This window comes from Sander vitreus, chromosome 18 (assembly GCF_031162955.1).
Source record: "Sander vitreus isolate 19-12246 chromosome 18, sanVit1, whole genome shotgun sequence".
NCBI lineage: Eukaryota > Metazoa > Chordata > Actinopteri > Perciformes > Percidae > Sander > Sander vitreus.
The window spans coordinates 15,512,064-15,536,881 of NC_135872.1; the positions used below are offsets into that span (position 1 = coordinate 15,512,064).

At 40.5% G+C, this 24,818-nt stretch overlaps 2 protein-coding genes across 3 annotated transcripts in view; both read left to right on the plus strand.

The window, feature by feature from the left end:
- xkr6b (XK, Kell blood group complex subunit-related family, member 6b) overlaps positions 1 to 8,381 on the plus strand; it is a 50,362-nt gene extending 41,981 nt beyond the window's left edge. The window contains exons 2-3 of the mRNA XM_078275286.1: positions 3,387 to 3,583; positions 4,337 to 8,381. Of these exons, the coding sequence (XP_078131412.1) occupies positions 3,387 to 3,583; positions 4,337 to 5,307 (1,168 nt within the window). The 3' untranslated portion in view covers positions 5,308 to 8,381. The remainder of the gene's footprint in view (positions 1 to 3,386; positions 3,584 to 4,336) is intronic.
- A 3,840-nt stretch (positions 8,382 to 12,221) lies between these two features.
- ccm2 (CCM2 scaffold protein) lies at positions 12,222 to 24,598 on the plus strand. Of its 2 annotated transcripts, none has more exons than XM_078274615.1 (10): positions 12,222 to 12,620; positions 16,760 to 16,936; positions 17,114 to 17,197; positions 17,376 to 17,559; positions 18,012 to 18,148; positions 21,590 to 21,725; positions 22,610 to 22,667; positions 22,801 to 22,936; positions 23,036 to 23,174; positions 23,303 to 24,598. In XM_078274615.1, the coding sequence occupies exons 1-10, from the start codon at positions 12,591 to 12,593 to the stop codon at positions 23,596 to 23,598; spliced, it is 1,377 nt and encodes a 458-aa protein (XP_078130741.1). In that variant the 5' UTR covers positions 12,222 to 12,590; the 3' UTR covers positions 23,599 to 24,598. The 2 variants fall into 2 exon arrangements, with proteins under 2 accessions (XP_078130741.1, XP_078130742.1); XM_078274616.1 differs by lacking the exon at positions 12,222 to 12,620 and adding an exon at positions 15,733 to 15,936.
- Positions 24,599 to 24,818: the final 220 nt, after the last annotated feature.

The window sequence follows — 24,818 nt, forward strand, 5'->3', positions numbered from 1 at the left end:
CGATTACATTTCTGTTAGCCATGTTAGCGGCATGGCTCATCCCAATCTACATACATCTACTGGATGGATGGTGCAACATTCTGTACAAACATCCATGGCTCCCAGAGGATGTATCCTAATGACTTTGGTGATCCTACAACTTTTACTTTAGTGCGACTATGACTTTTGCATTTGTGGTTCTAATTTAGATGTCTCAACAACTGTTAGATCCATTCCAATGAAATTAGGTAGGCTACCAGATGAATTTAACAACTTTTCATCTATCGCAAATTTTAATTTGTCCAATACTTCAGTTTATGACTAAATACCTGCAAAACTAATGACATATCAGCCTCAGCTGTACTTTACACCTACTTTAAACATGTTAGCTTTGCCATTGTGAGCATTGTAGCAGGCTGCCATTAGGATTTAGCTCAAAGCACCGCTGTGCCCCAGTACAGCCTCACAGAGCTGCTAACATGGCTGTAGAGACCTGTTTTTTCATGAAGATTACTGTTCCTGACGGAGGCACTACAGACCAGTGAGACATATCAGTGGAACACACAGACTAATGGAAATTGGGGGATGGAGACAAAAGGCCTGTGTAGGTCTCTGTGGCATGTCATTAGTGAAGGAGAAGAGTTGACTTGCTCCATCTGACATTTACCAGTGCAACTGAAAATGTCATGGAATGCCAGCCTTTACCTCTGGATATAATGGTGCCTCTTACAGCCCAGAGCTATTGATCCCGATGTCCATTTTTCCCCCCTCTCTTGTTCCCCCTTGACCACTGTCCTGAGAAAGACCACCATCCCTGTGCTCCTAAATTCCCTCGCTCACCCAGACCTTTCTCTGTTTTTAATTACACCATGCGTTAGCAGCCTTGACTCAGTGGGTAGAGGATGCCCGAACAGATATTTTGTGTATGTTTTGTTACAGTAAAGCGTGGATAATAACTGTATACAATATGTTGGCGCTACATGGTATAACAAAACTTGTGAATTTTGGCTAGAATGATTCACTGCATATTTGTCAGCCACATCTATACATGAGTCAACAAGTGTCACACTAATGTTGTGGCTACAGTTGCTGTGTGTGGAAGTTTTTGTTCCATTTCTCCAGTTTCTTTCACACCTTGAGGGGAACTCTGTCTGTCTTTCCAGGTTAGCTAATTGACTGACTGACTAAGTGGACCACATAGAGGTTTGCCAACATTTTGTTAGAAAAGCAGAGGGAGCTTTGTTGTGGGCCGAAAAAAAAAAAAAAAAAGACCAATCCGGTTTAGTTTCCTAGTTTGTGCTCAGATGTGTCATATTTCCTTATAAATGTCACATTTATACATCTTTTTTGTGTGATCTCTCACTAGAACATGCGGTTTTTTTTGGCCATGAAATCATTATTTAGTGATCACAAGAGAAGTCCTCTGTAAAATTCTGCAAAAACAACAACCACGAATCCATTTTCTCGTGATCGGAGCACATATCATATCAAAATAATGTTATGTAGATTTTCTCGTGGTTGTAAGATAATTGTTTTCTGATCCCAGGAAAACAAATGTATGTATGTCGAGATCATTCACTATTTTGTGAGCACAAGTAAACCGAAAAAGTGAGAAGCAATTCTCTCTCAGGCCTTCCACGTGTACCAGATGTATTTCACGATCCCATTATCACATTTAGCTGAATGTCTATGGAATTGTATTGTAGGAAGTGGTTAATGCTTAAATTCTTAGCCAGAACAATAGCCAAAAGCAATCAGACCCTACTAGATGATGCATTCTATTCAGTGCACTGCTCTCAACCTCAATTCAAATTAAACAGTAATCTCTTCCCCAATAGCTAATGCAGAAGCTAATTATGTTGAAAACCACTCATAAGCATTTTCTGGTTTTGTTTTCTATGCTGCAGTGAATTTGTGTCTCACTTTTAGAAACTGAATTTAGATCCATTGTCTCTCAATTTGTTTTGGGGAGTGCTACTGTCTAGTCTATTTCTGTCATTGCTACACTTTTGTCCTCGGTTGACTGCCTTCACATCAAGTGCTGGATTTATTTGGCCACTCTGCCAGCTCAGGCAAATAGGCCCTGCAGCTACCACCCAATATGCAAGGGCTGAATCCAGTGTAAAGATAACTATAAAGCACTATAACTGGCATACTGGTTTCAGTGATTTTCTCTCTGGGTTAACATGTTTGAAGAGTTAAAGTTGTGATTGGAGAGAATAAAAGCGAGCAAGACTGCAGTTTTCCTTGTTTTTGTTGCATTGATTTTCTTTTGTTGGATGGATTGATGTTTTTTACCGTGCATTTTCAAGCTTGCCGTGTCCTGTTCCTGTCCGCTAAATGTTTTCCTCATAGTTATTCGTTGTCTTCTACTGTGCGTGTTAATTGGTTACGTGCACAGAAGAGCGTCGCTCCGACTGCAGTTACTTTTCGAAATCCATATTCAAAGAAGATTATGATCTTAATTAGCTATATCACAGCCCCGGGCATATTACATTTTTGCCCAGCAGTACACAATGCCATCAAAGCTGTACCACTGCTTTGATGGCAACAGGAGCTTGATTCAATTAGCTGCCACTTCTCAGCTGCATTACCTACCGTCTCCCTGCCTTAACCAAACTCACTTCAGCGTTATGAAACCACATAAGACATGAAAATAGCCAGTCCAGCTGACAATATGGCTCATGTGGTGCACTTAAGAGAATGATCATTGCCATCCTTACTATATGTACACTATAACGAGTTCAATAACCACCTTCAGAGGCCAGAGAGACGATTGTCAAATGTTTTTAATTTCGCCAATATTGCTTTACACAACGTAGTCAAACTGTGGAGTAAAGCTGCTAAAATTTGCAAGTAGTTACTTGGTGCCTAGGCAAGCTAGTTCTAGTTGGATGTACTTTGTAGAATGATGAGCAAGAGAAGAGGTGAAGTCTTTTGTTTTCTTTTAAATTTAAGTTTAGGGCAATTTTTCTTCCAGCTTCTTATTTTTTTTCTCAGTCATACTTACATTGGTGTTTTTTATTTGTTCCGTTTTATCACTACATCTTCCTGCAAGGTGTTTGTGTTCACAAACGGTTACGTGGCAATCAGTCCACATGTTTTGTCAAATCCTTTAAGTGTTTAATCCATTAAAACTCAACTTATTCATCTGCAAAAATCTTAACATTTTAAGTTATCATGAATGCAGAGTGCTATATTTTACTGTGTATTAAAAAGTGTAGCTAAGTATGCCCTCTAGTGTTGTCTAAACTCAATGTGCAGGTGTGCTGAATAGTGAATTTATGCATTTTATTTGGGTAGCAAAGATGTAATATTGATGCCAATGAGTTTACTTGTGCCGTTAGGGTCAATACAGTAAAATACTTAATGGATTGACTAACTGTCCATCCTTTCTCTCTCTACAGGTACATCCGCACCATGTACCTCGGTATACAAAGTCACCGTCAGAAGGAGAACCAGCGGCGTTTTTACTGGGCTATGATGTATGAGTATGCCGATGTCAACATGCTGCGACTGCTAGAGACCTTCTTAGAAAGCGCCCCTCAGCTGGTGCTGCAGCTCTGCATCATGATCCAGAGCAACAAGGCTGAGTGGCTGCAGTGTAAGAGCTTTCCTACGGCTCTATACGAGCAGCACTAGTCTTATTTTGTGTGTGTTGTTCAAGACATCTCTCACATCCTCCTTTTTTGCATTATGTCATACTGTGGTTATCGCATGTTGCTGAGATGCTCTTTCTGTGAAGTTCACATATCTTTATTTAAAGTGTGCAATATTCTCCACCGTTGGATCTTATTTCCAACATTCATCACTCTTGTTATTGAAACCATTTTTACAATTCCAGTTTCCTAGCGCAATACAGCTCCCCAAGGAAGGCAATTCAATCATAACAAGCGATACCCTTCCCTGTCTGGGTGTCTATAGAAATGCCATCAATACATTTTCTGAGAGGCACCATGCTGCTGCTCTGCAGATAATCCTCTATCATTTTTCATGCAGCAGGTTACTGCTCCGACATATCTGCTGTCTCTACTATTATACACATCTAAAGGAAACTGAAATCATGCCCTAAATGGAGACTGTGTTGACTGAGAGACCTATGATGATATAATAATAATAATAATAATATGGCTTTCCAAAAAGTGATAGATTGCTGTGGCTGAAATAAAAGGTACTGTATACAGTAAGTGGAATGGCAGCCAAGTCAAGATTCAACTATAATTCTTTGGGTTATGCTGTATACTTAAAATTAAACTGGATAATTTTAATTCTATTTCTTTTTAGAACCATCTCACAGCATCTGTCAGTATCGCTCATTCTTCTTTTACTCTCTCTCTCTCTCTGTCTATATTCCCAGGTGTTTCTGCCATGTCCTCCCTCCTGTCCCTGGCCTGGGTGCTAGCGTCTTACCACAAACTCCTGCGTGATTCACGTGACGACAAGAAGAGTATGAGTTATCGAGGTGCCCTGGTGCATCTGTTCTGGCGCCTTTTTACCATCTCCTCACGGGTGCTCTCCCTTGCTCTATTTGCCTCGGTTTTCCACATCTACTTTGGCATTTTTGTGGTGCTCCATTGGTGTGCCATGGCTTTCTGGGTCATCCATGGCGGCACCGACTTCTGCATGTCCAAGTGGGAGGAGGTACTGTTCAACATGGTGGTGGGCGTGGTGTATGTCTTCTGTTGGTTCAATGTACGTGCGGGCCGGGCGCGGTACAGAATGGTGGCCTATTACACAGTAGTACTGTTCGAGAATGTCATCCTCAGCCTCCTTTGGTATGCGTACCGTGACCCAGTCACCACTGACGCCTATGCCTCTTTTGCCCTCTGTGGCGTCTTCCTGTGCTTTGCCTCAGGTGTGGCCTGTATGGTTCTCTATTACGGGGTTCTACACCCCATGGGCCCCCGGCTGAGGGTGCTGGCCAGCTCCTGCTGTGCTGAGCTTCTGTGGGGCCTTCCATTACCCCCCGAGGCCGAGCCCATGGCTCCTACACCAGGCCCCCGTGGCTCTCAGGCCACCCCCACACGGGGTCTGGCAGGGGAACACGAAGAGTCAGATGAAACAGCCACAGACACCTGCCTTCCGGTTTTCCAGGTGAGGTCCACAGAGCCTGTGGATGCAGCTGGCAGGCCAATCCGGCCTGAGGGTCCTTTCATCAAGATAGACATGCCCAGAAAACGCTACCCAGCCTGGGATGCACACTTTGTGGATCGGCGCCTGCGTAGGACCATAAATGTGCTGCAGTACATTAGCCCGAACGCGGTGGGCATCAGGTATAGGGACGGTCCGCTTCTTTATGAACTCCTGCAGTACGAATCCTCCCTCTGAAGGCATCTTCTCCCTCAACTCTGTCACCTCCTCTCACACAATATGATGCACATGCCTTTCCTTTCTTTCACACTGCTCTTCCTCCTCTCCAGATATTATCTCAGCTCTCTCCTTCTCTCCTCTCTGATCATTCAATTTCCCTGCAGGAGATGTGTGTTAGTCAAAGGAAAGTCTGTCACGACAGTCTAAACACGCAGTCATGATTTATTTTTGGAAAAAGCATACAGTAAAGAGAGAGAAAATTTTGAACCTACAGTATCTGATGTGATATACAGTATACAGAAGTACATATAAATCCCTCTACATTGATAGAGGAGGGTTCTGTATGAGTGTGTAGATAATATATGAATGTTTCATTATGAAATGTGTTTAATGCATTATATTGTATTGGTGATTCAACCTGTGAATACTTGTGAAGGGCATATTGTATGTCCCTGTGACATGGGACCGGCGCAAAGCCTGATGGGAATGATGGAGGAGAGTCCCAGAGGGGGCAGGTCTTTGCACATCCCAACATTTACTGCCATTGTATATGTCAATTATTGAAATGTATGATAATGTTTACCAAGTCCTTAGCCCATGAATTAAAAAGCACTGAAATGTCTATCATGATACTGTAAATTGCAGAAAGGACACAATCAAAGATGTGTCTTAGAGAAGCATTTCAAAAATGGATTTTCCCTCTGTGAGCTTACGTGGCTCAAGTGTATCCTGGCTGTACTATTTTTGTTCAAAATCCTTAATTGTAATCACATTATGTATGGAAGAAAAAAGAAGCACACTGACCTTCAATCAGTTCCACCCACACATTTAATAGCTACAGTGCATACTGCCCTCCAGTGGAGGCAGGCTGTAAGAGCACACCTTACTTGGCCATTTTTGCCAGTAGTACCTGAGTTAAAAAAAAAAAAAACACACAATGAAACGAATGTAGAATATACTTGACATGAGCACAACATTGTCTAAATTGGTGGGTAGAAAATTATAATAAAAAACATTCCAAAGCCTTTTTCTAAAAGATTGTAAGGGTAGAAGGGTAAAAATGTGTGTTAACACATTTTAGTTTGAAGTGCAAAGACAGCCTTCAAGGAATCCTCCACCATTCCCTTCGGAATCCTAGAAAGTACTCCCTAATACAACCTCCCTGTTTTGTTTTCCTATCAACAAATGTTTTAGGTTGATATATACTTATTTGGGTGCAAAGCCTTGTAATAAGTTCTTGAAAAAAAGACAATTCTGAGAAGATATTTCTATGCTATTATAATTATGCGTATTTGTGTCCACATTTATAGTCATTGACATAACTATATTTTGCCAGACCACACACTTTTTTACATAACTAAAAATGTGTGCAGTGCAGTGTTAAAAGTTATTCTCCTCAACATCAGTGTGCCCTCATAGAGGTTATACTCTTATATGGGTGTACAGGGCAACTGTTCTGGCACCAGCTAACACAGTTGAAACAAAGCCAAATCACATCTAACAGTACTGTCTTTCCAAGTTATCTGCCCCCTTGAACCAGTAGAATGAGTCCTTGCAAAATGTGTGCCATCTATAGGCCAGATAAACATCTCCCAGATTTACGTGCGGGAGCTCTCCACTACGGATACCCACGGGACGACCACCGTATTCACTCATGACAAAAATGAAATCAAATTTCAAAAGCATGCCCTCTAAGTCACTTGACTTAAATTTCCAGAGAGGGCTACGGGACAATTCATGAGAAAAATGAATGCATTTCATACTCCAATTTTATCTACTTACTCAATGATTCATCCAAATATATAATGTGTGTTTTTTACATTGCAGTGTTTGGCATGACTTTAGTATGAGGCATTAGTACAAATGCGCCCAACAAGGGGTGCCCAAGAGCCCTACACAAAACAGAGATTTCTTTCTCCTGGCTCACTGGCTTTCTGCTTAGCTGTTGCCACATGCGCCTGCTAACATCGTACTGTAAAAGGCAGATGCCATGTAAGTCCAGGTCAAAGGTGAGAGGGGGTTTTTGCCAGGGGTGGAAAAGAACAGGAGGACAGATTGTGATAAAGGGCTTAACTGGAGCATATGTGTATGATTCCTTATATGCTTGTGTGAGAAAGAATGTTTACTTCTTAGCACATACTGTTCAACCTACAGTATGTATTAGGGGATGCAATTGTGCTTGTGTGGTGGTGGTGGTGTGTTCGCATACTTGTCTTGTTTGTCTCCTCAGCCCTTTCCCACAGTTCTGTTCTCTCGCCGATTGTTTGGCTCCATCCTCGGTTGCTGCTCCGCCCTCTTCCCCATCTCTTCGGTGCTGGGCCTTGGTGCACTCCTGTGAAACACTCTCACACTCTCTGGTAACTGAACAATGGGGTTTGAGGCTGAACAACTGGAGATCCTGACATGAGAACATGCAATGAGGTACACTGCCATAACCAAGAGCTTCAACATCCAGGGTCTTCCACCCTTCAGCTTAAAAGCGATGTTCAGCCCTGAGTAATTGAGAACTGTTGGGTCAGCTAGGGTGGAGCAAACATCCATCACACCATATGTATAGATATACATGAGTATGCAAACAACAACAATTGTTTACCATAGTAGCCAGAGTAGTTCCTCTCTGTTGTAGTGAATGAACAGCCATGTTAATAGTTAGTCAATTAATAAATAATAAGTATTGTCAAAGTAAAAAAAAACAACTAAGCAAAACAGCCAATATAGGGGTTCCTCAGGACCAACAAACAAGACCACTGAACCAGCTGACTCAGGGGTGTCTCAATGCAGTTCTCATCCCCAGGCATGTCCTCAAGGGTCTCCATTTTTTCCTTAACATATTGCATCCTGGACCACTCCTTGGCTGGGATTGTATCACTAATTATGATTTGCACATGTTTGTTTTCTTGGGAATGATTATTATACGTTTTTTGTGGTAGTTGGCTGCCTGGCATACGGTGCATCCTTTCTAAACACTGCTGACCTTTTTCGAGACGTGGACACATGTCCAAATCAGGTGCAAATACACTGTGATTAATTCATTTGTGTGTGTGTGTGTGTGTGTGTGTGTGTGTGTGTGTGTGTGTGTGTGTGTGTGTGTGTGTGACAACGGTATTATATAGCATCATAAACAAGATTATGTACAACTGGGCTGCATTTCGTCTAGTAGTAAAACACAGAGTATTTATGCTTGCTTAACTGTGTCATTAGAATAGTAGTAATGGCGGTTAGTTACACTCATTAGTTTTAATTTTACAGTGCAAAGAGTCTACAAATCTGAATTTTTTATGAAACATGCAGTATATTTTACATATTTCTACAGAACAATTAAAGTTTTACCACATTCTGTATCTAGTAAAAAGGATTAGCTAAAAGCTAGTTAATAAGTGGGTTTTGATTTAGTATTTTTCCTTAAAATTATACACGGGTTTCAAGAGCTAAGCTACACAAGTGTGCAAGTAAAAGCCGTTACTTTACAGTGTAGTAGTTAAGCTGCTACACTTTATACCATAATCAAGGGCACAAAGAAATCCCCTGCAGAGAAATGTTTTTGTCAGGTTACCTGCCCAGTTCCACATCCCTCGACAGCCACAACACACAGCAAGAGCATTTGAACAGCAAGCTTGTTCTTCTCAGTCCTTGTTGTACCTTGTCACTTTGGGTGCTTTAATCCAGCCATGGCAGCCAGGTCCGCAAACAACAATGCCAATGTCTTTCTTTACTTGTTTCATGTGCCAGCACATTCACCAAGACGATGACAACACCGAACTATATTCTTCTTGTCGGTCTCCTCAAACCAGATCAAGCCAAGTTCTCAATACTGTCAGGTCACACTTTAGTCGACAACACCATTTAGTTTACCGTTTCATCCAAGTTGTCATCAATAGGACTGCACTGTTTCCTAGTTACAGTGTTACAACTAAACTTCACAGTGCGACAGAATCAAGTGGTGGGTACAGTGTGAAACCCAGTTATTGGCTTTGTCAAAGACATAAGAAAAAAGTAAGGCAATACTGAACATCTTCTGTACTTGAACGTAGGGTTCCTCATCTTTATTACATTTGAGCAAGCTGAAACACAACAGCCCCAGTTGATTCAGCAAGTTACAAATTAGCAGTTTGGACTGAGCTCAAAAGCATTAGTTTTGGACTGTTTGATGGATAGTCTTAACAAATGCCAGCCACGATACCAAGCGATTTGGTCAATGATTGTTTTGTACTTTTGTCTATGCCTTTACATCTTCTTCTGTCTTGCAATGATGAATGATTTGTAGTGCCAAGACGTAAACTTTGTGTCTTTTGTCTCGTGAAGAAAAAAAACATTCTCTCGCCAAAATAATAACGCCTGCAGTTGGAATAAAACATGGAGGAAGTCAATGATGACAAAATGCGCAAAAAAAAAATCACTTATGTTGCATTTTCTTACAATGGAATGATTAAACAGGCCCGATCACTGATACACTTTTAAATAACCTCATTTCCTGGTTTTCCAACCACCTCCCAGCATGCCTTTAAAAGTCATTGTGAGGTGACCCTCAACATTTAGCATGTAAGTGCTCTCGACTGCACAACAAACCCTCTGATTTCTGCATTAATGTGTAGCAGCAGGTCATTGTAGTGTTTGACTTGGTTTAAGTCTGTACCTTTGTGTCATGACCATCTGTTTGACCACTGGAGCAGTATGTTCAGATAATAAAACGGTGCATTTTCTTCTTTTACTTTTGATCCTTCTTTGATTTCTGTTAATAACCTGGTGCTGAATTTAAAAGGTGCTACCACTGTGGACTGCAGTCCACTTTTTAGCTTTCTGATAGCAGCCTTCCGGTTGACTGAGAGGGCCTGCGCCCCGCAAACTTGCAGTCTCAAAATGCTCTAGAGCTAGCACCTCAAATCCACACAGTTTACAGCAGAACTCAACTCTTAATGGTGCCATTTTGATTTTCCAACCTGCACAAAAAACAACATTTACTCTGTGTATATATACTTTAAAATACTGGTTTCAGCATACAGTATGTTTTAATTTTACTATGATTCAATCTGCACTAGGATTTTTTTTCTTTCTTTTCTCTGAGAGACTGAAACTGGCAGATGATAAAATGCATCTTTTTGGCAAACGCACAGGAGCACAAATGTACTATTGCTAATGGAATTTGGGTAAAAAAAATTATATAGAATGTGATTGCTGTGTTGTAAATTCCTGTCATCTATATGTCCTTAATCTGTGTGTATCTATTTTTGTTGTTATTGTAGAATTGGCTGTAATATTTTGTTTGAAAATGGATTTGATATTCCAATGAAGCGACTATGGTTGTCATATTAATTGCTGCTGATTTTTGAAATTGTTATCAAAGGTGTTGGGAAATATTGCTTTGTTTATATTCAATCAATTTCTAGATTGTGTTAGCTTGTTGGTGTATTTCACAAATCTATCAGGATACTCCCTAGACTATATGATTTATCCGGGGTATTCCAAAAGTTGGCATAATGTCAGTAAGCAAATTCGCTACAATCTGTAGCATCTTTATGAAAGTGTACTCATACAACCTATGTTGTAACTGAGAACATATAAGGAAAGATGTCTTTGTTGTTGTTGAATATAAAATGCAAGTAAATTGTTTCATGGAATCCCCATTCTTTAAAAAAAGCAAAACTGATGTCCTATTTTTGGGAACAATATGAATATTATTAATAACATATGGTGCTACAGTTCTTTTTGTATGTTTTGGTTTTTAGATGAAAAGAGAAATATTATGCTGAAAATGTAATGTTAAGCCTTACTGTAGATTCATATATCAGACTGTTCATCCCAGAAGAGAAAATAAATATAGTATTTGAAAGTGCAATATAGCAGTACTGTATTTACATCCACGTTTCACATTTTCACATTACCTGCAAAGGTGTAAATGTGAGTCTACACACAGTAAATGCGTACTAATGTAACACATTACAGTAAACATTTTAGCTTGTGAATACTTAATTTAGCTCATTAAAAGGCCTGCAAACTCACACAGGTGTTTTTATTTACTTTGGTTAGACCTCTGCAGGTTAAAGTGTGTGTGGTTTGACTAAGGCTGTGTAGGGGCTTTTAATATGGGTGCACTAGATCAACTCATTTTTATTATTTATTATTACATAATTCCCTGCATTGTTTGGCACTGGTGCAGCCAAACTTTTGAGTGCTGTATCAATGCATGTTTCTGTCTTTCTCCACTTGTCTCACCTGCCTCTTTCTGCTGCTGTCTTGATTATCGGTCTACAATCTTGTCCTAGTAAAACAGGGATAGTACATAGCAACTTTAAACAGTGTGTCAAGATAAATTGTTACTCATCTCACAAATGTTATGAGTGAAAAAACTGTATTTAAAAGCCTCAATGTGTTGCTAGTGTTTTAAGACTATTAGTCTTAACTCTTGTCAGGGCAAAATATTCAGACGTATCTTAGCAGAAAAGCACAAGTTAATTAGTAATTTAAAACAGCTGCATTACATGTTAGGTCTGCTAGTTCAATATGGCTTACCGGGACACTTACACAGAATGGAGTCTCCTGTGTCTATCTTTACTTTAAAAAGGTAAAAAGCCTATTGTTTACCTGTGCATGTTTAAGTGAGATTTGAGGCTTTCATAAAGAGTGCGGAAGTGTCAAAAAGTCCAATCTTTTCTTGAAAAATATAAGTTTTCACAAGTTATAAGCAGGGGGAGTCTAAAGCAAGAAGACAACAAAACAAATATAAGCAATGAAACAACGAAAAGGCGTTTACGGCTATTTACAGTCACATTAGCAAAAGTCAACCCTTGTTTGCATTAATGGCTATAATTCTTTGGTTTAAAGTGAGTCTCTGTCATTGAATACTGTTTTATTATAGTTAACTACCTGAAAAGCTGCCCACGGTGTTATCACTGTTTTAAGCAGCAACTGTTTTGGTTTGTGCAAAGCATGCTGGACCGACCACACAGTTCAACGCCCAAAATGGCGGCCCGATTGAAAAGTTTTGCCTATTTTATCCGAGTTTGTCTTCTTAACAGACTATTTCTTTAGTTGTGTTAGCGGCACTGATGCATACCATTTCCACACTGGTGACACGCCGGCATTTTGTTCTAATGGTTGTGGAATAAGGCAAAAATCAGGATGACGTTTTGCTATCAGCTCAATTTCGGGCATCACTTTACCAATGCTTTGCTAAGCTAAGCTATGCTAGCAAGCTAACTACTTTCAGATGAGTGTTGGTTAAAAGCTTCGGTAGCTAGTTATGTCTTGTCTCACCTGGATCTCAACGTTGAACTGAATATGAAGAAGAAGACCTTTACATAGAAATGGAGGATGATGTGAAAAAAGTGAAAAAGGTAAGTGGGGCAATTAACATAACGTTAGCTAACGTTACTTTTTTACTGCAAGTTGACTAGTGTTAGCTGACATGCTAACTTAATAGCTAGCTGGTCAGACCAGGCTAGCTAAATAACAAGTAACGTTAGCTAAATATCAGCGGCCAGGGTAAAGCAGTTAACACACTGATTTACTGACTTTTCAATGAACCGGTCGGCATTACTTTAAATGGGAGAAATGTGTAACTTACCGAATGGATATTAAATAAAGGTAAGGTTAAGCAAGGCGCAACAGATTGAGCCTAATGGAGAGCAAATAAAGTGTTACAAGTTACGTTTTAAACGTTACTGTCTAATTCAAGATTACCATGATCTGCAGGATGTTTTTATTGTTCATAACGTTAGTTCTCTTAATATCAACTTCAACACTCTGTGCCTTCGTTCGTTTTGTAGTCCAGGAGCGTGTGGTCGTTGTGATAAGTTTAATGTATCCTATTTTAAAAGGAAAACATCGGCCGTTGTTGTTTTTATTAGATGAATTAGGCTAATGATTTATCTGTTCTAGAGTTTTGAATAGGGCTGCATCTTATGGGGAAAATATCTAATTACGGTTATTTTGACTGATATTGCAATTGCGATCAGTCACTGTATTGGAGGGAGTGATCATTTGTGCATCATTATTCTGATTTCCATTGAAAAATATATTAAAATGATCATGGTGTGACTTTTTTTTCTTCTTTAGTCTGTAGAATAGATATGTAGGCTGGGACATCTCTGCAGCGCCACAATACTTAATTCATTATTTTGACAAATATTGCGCCCCCCTACAATCTTGATACTGCAATAGTCCATATTGGGATTTCGATAAATAGCCATTAATTGTGAAGCCCTAATTTTTTTTTTTAACAGTGAGGGTATACAGCAGTGACAGTATTCTCAAAAAGGCAATGAAAGCACAACCAGTTTTCCCAGAGTAACAATCCTCGTTGTTACTGTATGTGTAGGCGTGGGTCATGAAGGATCTCTGTGCTCAACAGCAGCTGTCAGAGGCAGCGGTTATCAGTATCAGTCATGCTAAAGGGGATCAGCACTCTTTGGTTGTACCAGCCATCCTGCTCTACTCGCACATACAGTACATACACATGCGGCCTAATCATCCCGTTTGATATGGAGACAGATCCGAATGTTCAGACACATAGCTGACATTTCTTTCTCATGTCTTAGAACAGACACAAGAGACAATTTTTTCCCTCTGTTCTTCTGGTTTCCACAGGAGAAAACTAAAGGACAGGATCACCACATCTAGGCAGGACATGACATTGACAAGCTCTCACATCCTGAGCAGTGTGATGAGAAGCACAGTGTCTTAGGTTTACATCTGTGCTGTGATTGTGCTGGTCATTCCATAATTTTTTTCCATGACAAAAGCACTAATGTTACTTCCCATTTAATTCCACCTCCTCTTGATGTGAAGGAAATTTGGTCGGAAATGAAGTGATATCCTGGTGTTAAGAGGGTTTGTTGTGGCAAGGAAATGTTTTTGTCAGCGATGTTAACTAACCCGAACTCTGATCATAGTTTGATTTGGCATAACTTTAAAACTTCCACTCATCATACCATATTACTAATAATACGTTGCCTACTTGCAGCCACAAAACAGATAGATTCTTAGTAAATATATTTAATCACTTGCCTAGCAGTATTGTAGCTTTCTGGCAAAGGTGGGAATATATCTATCTATCTATCTATCTATCTATCTATCTTTTTTTTTTTTTTTACTTTTATTCTCAGTACAAATGAATGTTTTCAGCTTTATGAAACAGGTTATGACCTAGGTTTAGCATCTATGGTTAGGGTTGATGATCTTTACTTTTTGGGATCAGTGTCCCCGATGCATACAGTTCTTGTATGTGCCACTTGGTGGTGATAATGCACAGCCTTTGGCCCAGATGTACTTTTGATATACTGTACGGAGTAATATATTACATAGGTTCAAGTGAAAGCTCAGGCCCCTTCATATAATGACATGATAGAGTCAGTGTTACTTTACTTTGCTAACTGATTTATATTAACTCATTTAAAATCTGGAAACTGTCAAAGGTATCTGGGGAAGTAAAGGAATCTGACAGTTTGACTCCCATATACATTCTATTAGCTTGCTTTTAGCACAGCTGGAGTGGTAATGTCTTAAAAACACTAACAAATCAAAAATAAACCTCTTTTATGTAATGTAAGTATTGCAGCTTAGATCTGGAAAGGCAGGAGAAGACCATAGAATTTTTACCTTGCCACTGTAAGTTTTTAGATGAACAAATAGGGATTAGATTAGCCTACTCTTACTGATGAGAACCGTTTTCCTGCATTGTTCTTAATTGTGAGCACCCTGGCCATCACAGCACAAAGAAGCCATATCATCCTTATGTTTCTTTGTAAACCGACGGCCACCAAAAAAGGCACTTGTTCATCTCGAGGGCTTTTGCTGGGGTCAACTATGCTAGCTCTCATTTCACGTTTCACAAGAACAAGCCATAAAATGTTAATGCACTTGTCTTCACGAGCTGGGTACTGTTAAATAATACACTGGTTGTAAGTTGTGCTGTTCTTTGAAGTCTAAAGTCTGTGATCAAATGTCTGCACATCAGGCAGCAGGAACCAAATTATGGTTACAGTATAAGAGTCAACTACACTTTTCTGAAGCTTTGCTACATTTGTTGTGGGTGCGTTAAGAGGTTAATCAACCTGTCTTGAACTACACCAAATTGCCTGCACTTGTCACCTTATTGAATCTGCAGTGTAAACAGCATTGCAGGTGTGCCATCTGTGATTAGCATAATAGAATACACAAGGTCTTGTATTTCTGTGGTTTAGCAGCGACATGTGTATGGACCTTCAGTTACAGAGCTGAGTCCTGAGTAAAATATGAAGATCTGTAGTAAGTAATTGTCACCACACAATCCTTTTTTCTTTGGTCTTTATTCAACATTTGTGAAGCAGCTTTCAAAACAACACGAGAAGTCAGTTTTTTGCAGCGTTTTAATATTCAAAGCATCAATGCACGTGTCATCACAGGAAGTTGTGGCGAGTCCCCTTCCTGTTCTTGTGCCTGAGCACAGAAACATAGACACTTCCCTTCCTCTGTGAGGGGTCACACCCTTCACATACACACTTAGGCTGTTTGATCCGGTCTGTCCATCACCAGTTGGCAGCTGTCACTGTGTGTGAGTGGAGGCAACAGGTGACTAGTTTAGACAGTCCGAACGTAGCAGCATCCGTGGCCAGGCAGCAGGCTGCCGTTGAACAGGCGATTTTTCAAGCAAGGGGGTTCATGGAGAACGAGGTAGGCTTTTTGAAATGCTTTGAATCTAAAAATATGTTTTGTGTGTAAGCTTTACACCATTGACAAAATGTATCTAGGTTTTAGTTAAGCACACTTAACTGAGCTCTTAAACAGTGCTTCAGTGTTGACTTTACCAGTTTAAACTAGAGCTAAAGAATTATATAATTTGATTTTTAACTGGCCATTTGCAAGCAACGCATTGAAGAGATAATACAGTAAATACAGATTTTTTTTTTTTTTTTAAGGGTTAGGAAGAAGGAAAGCATTTTTTCTGTTCTGACACATTGTGGCATTTGTCGTTTGATGTTTTGAGGTCGATGTTTATGATTTAGGTCTTAAGATGTGATTCTCCGTAATGTGTTTACACTTCCACTGCAAACCCCTCCACTATTGCAAATGCAGAGCTTCCTTTTGCACATGCTATTGTTGATATTTGAGCAACATGTATTGGGTAACACGGAGGGCTTTACATCTGTTGTATCTTACTCTGCAGCTACCAGCACAGTCAGGGCAAGCAGGGTCAGCAGAAATTACAAGGCATACAAGTACCAGAGTCAACAGATGTATTAAACTTGGAGCTGCATTCGCAATTGCTTTACTGTGTTGCCAGCCCATTGCAACTACATCATATGTATGTATTGGATATAAATAGTCCTGTAATTATTTATAATGTAGTATAAACAGATAATGCCAATGGTCTATTTATACTGTGAAAAGTTCCATAGCCACATAAATTGAATCTAATTCCTTACTGCATTTTGGAAAGCGGCTTGCCAATCTCCTAATTTCTCTCAACCCCACTATCTGTGTCTTTATTCACTAGCCTGGTATCGTGTCTCCGTTCAAGCGAGTCTTCCTGAAAGGAGAGAAGGGGAGAGACAAGAAAGCCCAAGAGAAGGCCACTGAGCGCAGGGCGCTCCACACCTTCTCACTCTCTCAACCTGACCACCGTATCGATCCTGACATCCTGCTTAATGACTACATTGAGAAGGAAGTCAAAGTAAGTGTGACTAGCAGAGATATGAAATCCCTACCCTTTATTTATATATATATATATATATATATATATATATATATATATATATATATATATATATATATATATATATATATATATATATATACACATATATGCATATGCTTGGGTACAAGTTTGGTTATGTTCTGTCTTGTCCAGTACTTGGGGCAGCTGACATCAGTTCCAGGATACTTGAACCCATCAAGTCGCACAGAAGTGCTGCAGCTCATTGACAATGCAAGGGTACGTATCAGATTTAACATGATCCATCAGTTAGTTGTGCTCTCTTTCCCTTGCTTTTCTCAAAACGAGTTTTTCACATAACTGACATTCATAATATTACATTTCTTGAATAGTTAAGATGCAAAGAGAGAATACAGTTGATACAAGCTTTAATGCTTATGCTTATTCTGATTCTCAGAAGTCCCATCAGTTGGCAGGCCAGCTGACATCAGAGCAGGATGCAGTGGTGAGCCTGTCGGCGTACAACATAAAGCTTGTTTGGCGCGATGGAGAGGACATCATCCTGAGAGTGCCCATCCATGATATTGCTGCTGTCTCCTACATCAGGGATGACTCTTTGCACCTCGTGGTGATCAAAACGGGTAATACAATAAAAACATTTAAAGGTTCCTTTAAGTGTTGAGATGTTAAAATTATGTTGTAAAATGTGTCCTATAATATTGTTGTGACATTACAGAGATGGAGCAGGAGCTTCATGCAGTGATAATCTACAGTCCTAGAGATACCTGCAGTCCTGTTTCAACACACTTGTGAAAGTTGTAGCCAATGTTGTGAGGTCCCTCTGGTTCTTTGGTGATGTCCTTATAACATTTCCCAATGACAAAATAATTTAGAGAGAATGATAGGAATCTGACCATGTTAAATCCAATTTAAAACAAGCGCTCAACTAGCATCTTTTTGGGAGAGTAACTAGCAATAATGTGAAATTATTTGTAACTGAAATAATGCGGCCCAAAAAGTCTAGATTGATATAATAAAAAAATGTCAAGGCAAAAAATGGACATTTCAATAATCCAATTTGTCTGTTTTTTAGCCCAGGACTCAGGAGGTTCTCCTTGTCCCAGCTCGTGTCCTGATCTCAACAAGTCTCAGACGCTGAGCTCCTTATCAGAGAGTGGAGCTGTGCTTGTGGAAGTCTGCTGTCTGCTTGTGCTGGCCGTTGATAATAAGGTATTATTTTGCATCTGTGACTATGCTTAATGGAAATCTGCAGAGTTTGTTTCTTTAGTTCAGTTAGGTTACACAGGTGAGAACAATGCTTTTTCGATCCACACAATGCACACTAATTTAATTGTTTTTAATGTTAATTTAAGTTTTGACTCTAAGCCACCTGCAGTGCTGTGTGTTAAAGGTTCTCTGTGGAGTTTTAGACCTCCAGTAGCATAATGGAGGGTTGTTTCTGCGAGTGGGTTCCTGTTTCTTTTATGGCGCACGCAGGTGATGCAATGCACAGTCCTACCACTGATCAACAGGTAGCAGAGATATGTTGCAATGCACCAACAAAGACGGGGAAGAAGAAGACGACTGCAAGCTGTAAACATGACTTTGGTTTGTTTACAAGAAAGCTCCACAGGGCCCCTTTTATAAGTGTCAGAATGTAGCCTGAATCAACTACAGACATCATGAAAAATAGTGTTATGTTAGTACAATTAGGCAGATGTTGACTTCTAGTTGCCAGCACTTACTACTACTACTACTAATAATATAATGACACAAACCTAGTTACGTCTGTTAATTTTAACCAGCCCGGTTCTATGTGAAAAACAACAACAACGGCAGAGAGAAACAAAGCTTTGGAGCATAACTTTTTGATATTAATGAACGTCCGTTACATTCAAACCATTGCCAAATGAGTCAATACAAAGCTAATTAAGCTTCACAAAACTCTCTCTGTATTTCTCATTATGGCTATGTTCAGAAGATTGGGTCGTCTGGGGACTTTCCCGCGCAGAAACTTAAGTGAAGATAATGACCTCTTCTGAAGAGTCCATGTTTTTTTTAAAGTCCTCCGTGTCACCTTGGCTACTAGCAACTGTGTGGAGGAGGGGGGGGGGGGTGCAAGGTAATGGAAGGCTTGTATCATGTGGACGTGACAACAGTTTTGTTGTCATTACTTAGAATTCCTCATGGGGGAGACAAACTATGCACTATAGCTTTAACTGGCGTTATAGAGGTCTGCTAAAACAAGCGCTAGAGTTAGCTAATGTTGCTATAGTAGCTAACGTTAGGCTGTGACTAGTCTCGCGTTGCCAGACCTTCCTCCAAAGCATGCTGGAGGAGGGTCTGGCTACTCCACATAGCATTTGGGGATGAGAGGAAAACGTGCTGTGGTTTATTGGCATTTCTTTAAACAAATCACAATCATCTTGGGCGGTGCTAAGCACCGGAGAAAAGCCATGGTGCCGCTGCAAAATAGGCTCGGAAGGAACTTGTTTTGCTGGAACACGTACATTCAAAAGTAGTTTTAGTCTTGGAACAGAAATAGATTGGACAGATAGTCTAGCTAGCTGTCTGGATTTACCCTGCAGAGATCTGAGAAAAGGTTAACCGTAGTCCTCATATATCGACCAGAGTTTAAAATGCCAACACAAAGGAAGCCCAAGGCAACGGATATCGGCCTATATGAGTAAACTCCGGCGGATTTTCTGGCAGCAACGGAGCAATCCCGGAAGTGGAACGTCAAGGATATACAATGGCGAGAAAACGTATGTGAACCTTTTTGGAATTTCATGGTTTTCTGAATTAAAAAAAATGTGATGTTCATCTAAGTCAAGGGTATTGACAAACATAATGTGTCTAAAATATTAACACTTTTTTTGGATCTTTCATGTCTTTATTGAGAACAACAAAAAAACCTCATAGTGCTTGTGGAAAAAGTATGTGAACCCTTGAGTTAATGACCTCAAAAAAGCTAAATGGAGTCAGGTTTTAGCACACCTGGAGTCTCGTTAAGATAATGAGTTTGGAGGTGTGGACTACAGCTACTTTGACTGAGAAAAACCCCTCAAACGTTTGGAGTTTGCTCTGCACAAGAAGAACACGCTTATGTGAGCCATGCCTCGCTAAAAAGAGCTTTCAGGGGATCTGCGCTCAAGAATGGTTGATTTACATAAAGCTGGCAAGGGTTACAAAGTTATTTCAAAGATTTTAGAAAGTCACCAGTCTACAGTTAGACAAACAATCTACAAATGGAGACACTTTGGGACTGTTGCTGCTCTACCAAGAAGTGGGCGCCCACTTAAAATGACACCATGAGCACAACAAAGACTCATCAATGAGGTCAAGAAACAATCCCGAATGACAGTCAAAGATTTGAAGGCATCATTGGAACTGGCTAACATCTCTGTTCATGAGTCTACAATATGTAAAACATTGAACAAGCGGGGTATTCCACAGCGGTATTGGCAAAATGTTTTGTGGACTGATGAAACTAAGGTTGAACTGTTTGGAAATACCACACAGCACTACATCTTGTGTAGAAACGGCACGGCATATCATGAACATCATCCCAACCGTAAAATATGGTGGAGGAAACCTCATGATTTGGGCCTGCTTTGCTGCATCAGGGCCTGGCCAGCTTGGAATCATTGAAGGGAAGATGAATTCCCAAGTATATCAGACAATTCTTCAGGAGAATGTCTGTATGTCAGCTGAAACTGTGTAGAAGGTGGGTGATGCAACAGGACAATGACCCAAAAACACCGGAGCAAGTCCACAACAGAATGGCTTCAGAAAAATAAAATCCGCCGTTTGGAGTGGCGACGTCAGAGCCCAGACCTCAACCCGATATGGATTGACTTGAAGAGGGCCGTGAGACGTCCAAAGAATATGACAGAGCTATGTGTGTGCAGGTCTGATCCACAGCTACAGGAAGCGCCTGGTTGAGCTTATTGCTGCCAAGGGGGGGGGGGGTCAACCAGTTATTAATTCTAAGGGTTCACCTGCTTTTTCCACTGCCATTTTGAATGTTGAAGTGTGTTCAATAAAGACATGAAAGGTCAGAATTTGTTTATTTTAGACACATTGTTTGTCAATACCCTTGACTTGGATGAAGATCGGATCACATTTTATGACAAATCTATTCAGAAAACAATGAAATTCCAAAAGGTTCACATACTTTTTCTTGCCACTGTAGACCAGGCTGTGACAGACAACGGTAGAGGGAAACGGATTTACTTTCTGTGTGGGAGCTCCAGGGGAAGTCGTGAAAGCCGTTGCTGTAGAGCCGGAGGCTGACTGCAGTCGGGTCAAGCCGTCCGTGAGCAGTGTGCGCGGAGATGAGGCCATAGATAAATCTATGGATGAGGCGCTCTGTTTTTCTATGCCAGTCGGCTTTCTTCTTCTTCTCCAGCATTTAGCGGCAGACTAAAACACTTGTAGGCGTATACTGCCCCCGTCAGGTCTGGAAGAATTGCATCCCTCGCTGCCTACGGTACAGTAGAAAAACGAGTACAGTCACGTTTTTCAGAATTTTGGTATCGACTTGGTACCAAAGTACCGGTTCTCGTGACATCCCTACTGCTGACATCATGACATGTTACAGAGAGTACTGTCATGAATTAGTTTCTGCAAAAGAGTGCATTATTAATAGCTAAAGTTTTTGTCTTTTAGGCAGCAGCAGAGGAGCTGTGTCTGTTGCTCAGCCAGGTCTTTCAGATTGTTTACACAGAATCAACCATCGACTTCTTGGACAGAGCCATTTTTGATGGAGCAACTACACCTACCAGACACCTTTCTCTATACAGTGGTAAGGGACAAAACAGACTTGCTCTTAAGAGGAAAAACTAACTGAATTTTATATATATATTCCTTTTTTTTAAAGGAACACGGCGACACACTTTAGTTTATTCACCGTATCCCCCAGAGTTAGATAAGTCCATACATACCCTTCTCATCTCCGTGCGTGTTGTAACTCTGTCCGACGGTTCCACCGGTAGCTTAGCCTAGCACAGATCCTGAAGTGACAAAATAACGCTAACATGTTCCTATTTACATGTTGGGATTTGTATAGTCACAGCGTGCACCAATAACAAGGTCACACAGCCATCTTCTAACCGTATATAAACTGGGAACTATATTCTCAGAAAGGCGAAGCACTGCTGATCTGCTCGGGGCTTCTCAGGTGCTGCAAAGCAGATCACTCCGCCCAAGTAGCAGAAGTAGCACTGCTTCGCCTTTCTGAGAATATAGTTCCCAGTTTATATACGGTTAGAAGATGGCTGTGTCTCATGTGACCTTGTTATTTGTACACGCTGTGATTATACAAATCACAACATGTAAATGGGAACATGTTGGCGTTATTTTTGTCACTTATTCGGAGCAGTAGGCTAGTCGGAACCGATTACCTTCAGGATCTGTGCTAAGCTAAGCTACCGGTGGAACCGTCGGACACAGTTACAACACGCACAGAGATAAGAAGGGTATGTATGGACTTATCTAACTCTGGGGGTTACGGTGAATAAGCTAAAGTCCCAATAAGTTGGCGTGTTCCTTTTTAAACAAGCGTAACAAATGTGTTGTAAAATTAGATTTTCTGTAATAGTGTAATACTCTGGAGTGTTACCCTCTTCTCAAGCTACTGAAGTTTCAGAAGTTAAGTCAGATATGAACTCTTTCTTTTGTGTTGTGCAGATGATTCTTCAAGCAAAGTGGATGTTAAGGAGGCCTTTGACGCAGAAGCCAGCACTTTGTAAGTACTCAGTTGAAAAGTCTCGATGAAAGGTTTCCGTTTTGGGCACAGTGATCCAGAAGGATGTTGACCCATCTCTGAAAAATGTTTAAATTTTGCTTGTCACTTAACAAGTGATGCTTTCTTCTCTCAGTCCTTTCCAGGTCTCTATGGAGGCAGAAGAAAACTCTCCCTCAGCATCCACCCCAGCATCCCCTCAGACGAAGACTGCGAGTGAAGGAGAGCTCAGCACCACTGCTGCAGAGCTGCTGCAGGACTACATGACCACAGTATGACAATTTCACCCTCTTTCTTTGTCCCTTTCTGTTTTTGAGAGTATTTAGTAATTCCTGTTTTGACTTTTCAATATCTTTTTCTTTCCCTTCTAGCTGCGGACAAAACTGTCATCACAGGAGATCCAGCAGTTTGCCACCCTGCTCCATGAATACCGTAACGGTTCCTCCATCCATGAGTTCTGCATTAACCTGCGACAACTCTACGGGGACAGCAGGAAGTTTCTTCTACTTGGTATGACCCCTCTATTCCCCCATAAGTTCAGAAACGATGGTCTTGTCTTAAATTACTCTATGTGCTAAAAGACAGACGTCACGTCAGACACAGTCCATGACCATATGCTTTGCAATGTGCCACTGCAGGCCTGCGTCCCTTCATACCAGAGAAGGACAGCCAGCACTTTGAGAATTTCCTCGAGACCATTGGTGTGAAGGACGGCCGAGGCATCATTACGGACAGCTTTGGTCGTTACCGGCGTACAGCCAGCTCCGCCTCCGATTCCACCACCAACGGCAACGGAGCAGCGGGAGGAAGCGCCGCCTCAGACGAGGGACAGGAAGCCTCCGAGGGAGACGAATGGGACCGTATGATCACTGACATCAGTAATGACATTGAAGCTCTCGGCTGCAGTATGGACCAGGAGGGAGTGACACCCTGACACGGTGAACAAAGGGAGGTATTTTTTTGCAAGAGCAGAGGACACACAATGATCTGTTCATGAGCTAAATGGATCAGATGAAAGTTGTCTGAAGCACCGACCTAAGATTGGTTCATTGTATTTTCCTCTAATTATCAAGAGGACGTACCGTAGTCCCTACACACTCAAGGAAAACCTCAACCTATTGCCACAAAAACATGAAGTCAACAAATGCACTTAAGCAGACCCTGCAGATGGCACCAGTCAGTGGCTATTTTTGCATTTCAGAGGGATTTGTAGCCTCTGATATATATATATATATATATATATATATATTTTTTAAAGTTTCTTTGATTTTGTACTCATTTATTGGCAGTATCTGCCACGGCTGTCGGCAATAGTAGCAACAATCTCCAGAGTCTTTGAGAATATTTCAGTCTGTTTTGAATACCCTCAAAGGCTGTGGAGGATCCACCAGAGGACTGTGTACATGTTTTCAAAGGTTAAGACTGAGGCTGTACTTGTTTGTGCTTTGTATTACTATAGGTCAATCAGCTTCATCCACCAGGAGAACTTTGGTTTTTCTACATTTGTTTCACATTTTGTGTGTCGCTGTGAGAGTGTAACATTATATATATATATATATATATATAATATATGTAGTTTTTTAATAAGGTTCCTGTACCACTTTGTTTTACGCTATTCTTTATCAGTGTTTACTCATTTATATATTTTGCCTTATTCAAACTGACCAAGGAAATGCTGTAAAAACAAAAATTCTCATTCAATTAAAGCGAGTGAGTGGTGACTGTATTTGACAAAGCCAGTTAATGGCTGATGTAAATTTATGATTTTTGTTCTTCTCCTGCAGGTTATCGAGTATTGTGACATTATATGTATCTGTCATTGTGCCTTTACAGTGCAGGACTGCTGCCAACTGTCTGTCACACACAGACGGGTAATTATGAGCTGTAACTACAGTTGTTGAGCAAATCATGGTTATTAAATAACAGCTACTTTACACTGTCTGTTTTTGTTGTGAAATTACAATATTATTATGCCTTTTGAAAATACAGTTATCCTTTACACCTGTCTGCGACACTATAAGCAGTTTGAAGTGAAGCTAACCTCGTTTAAATTGACTTTCATACACCATAACCTGACACACGAGGTGATGGTTTTAACTGATTATGATCTCTCTGAATGATCATTTGCTTGATTGCACTTAAGCTGCTGTGGAA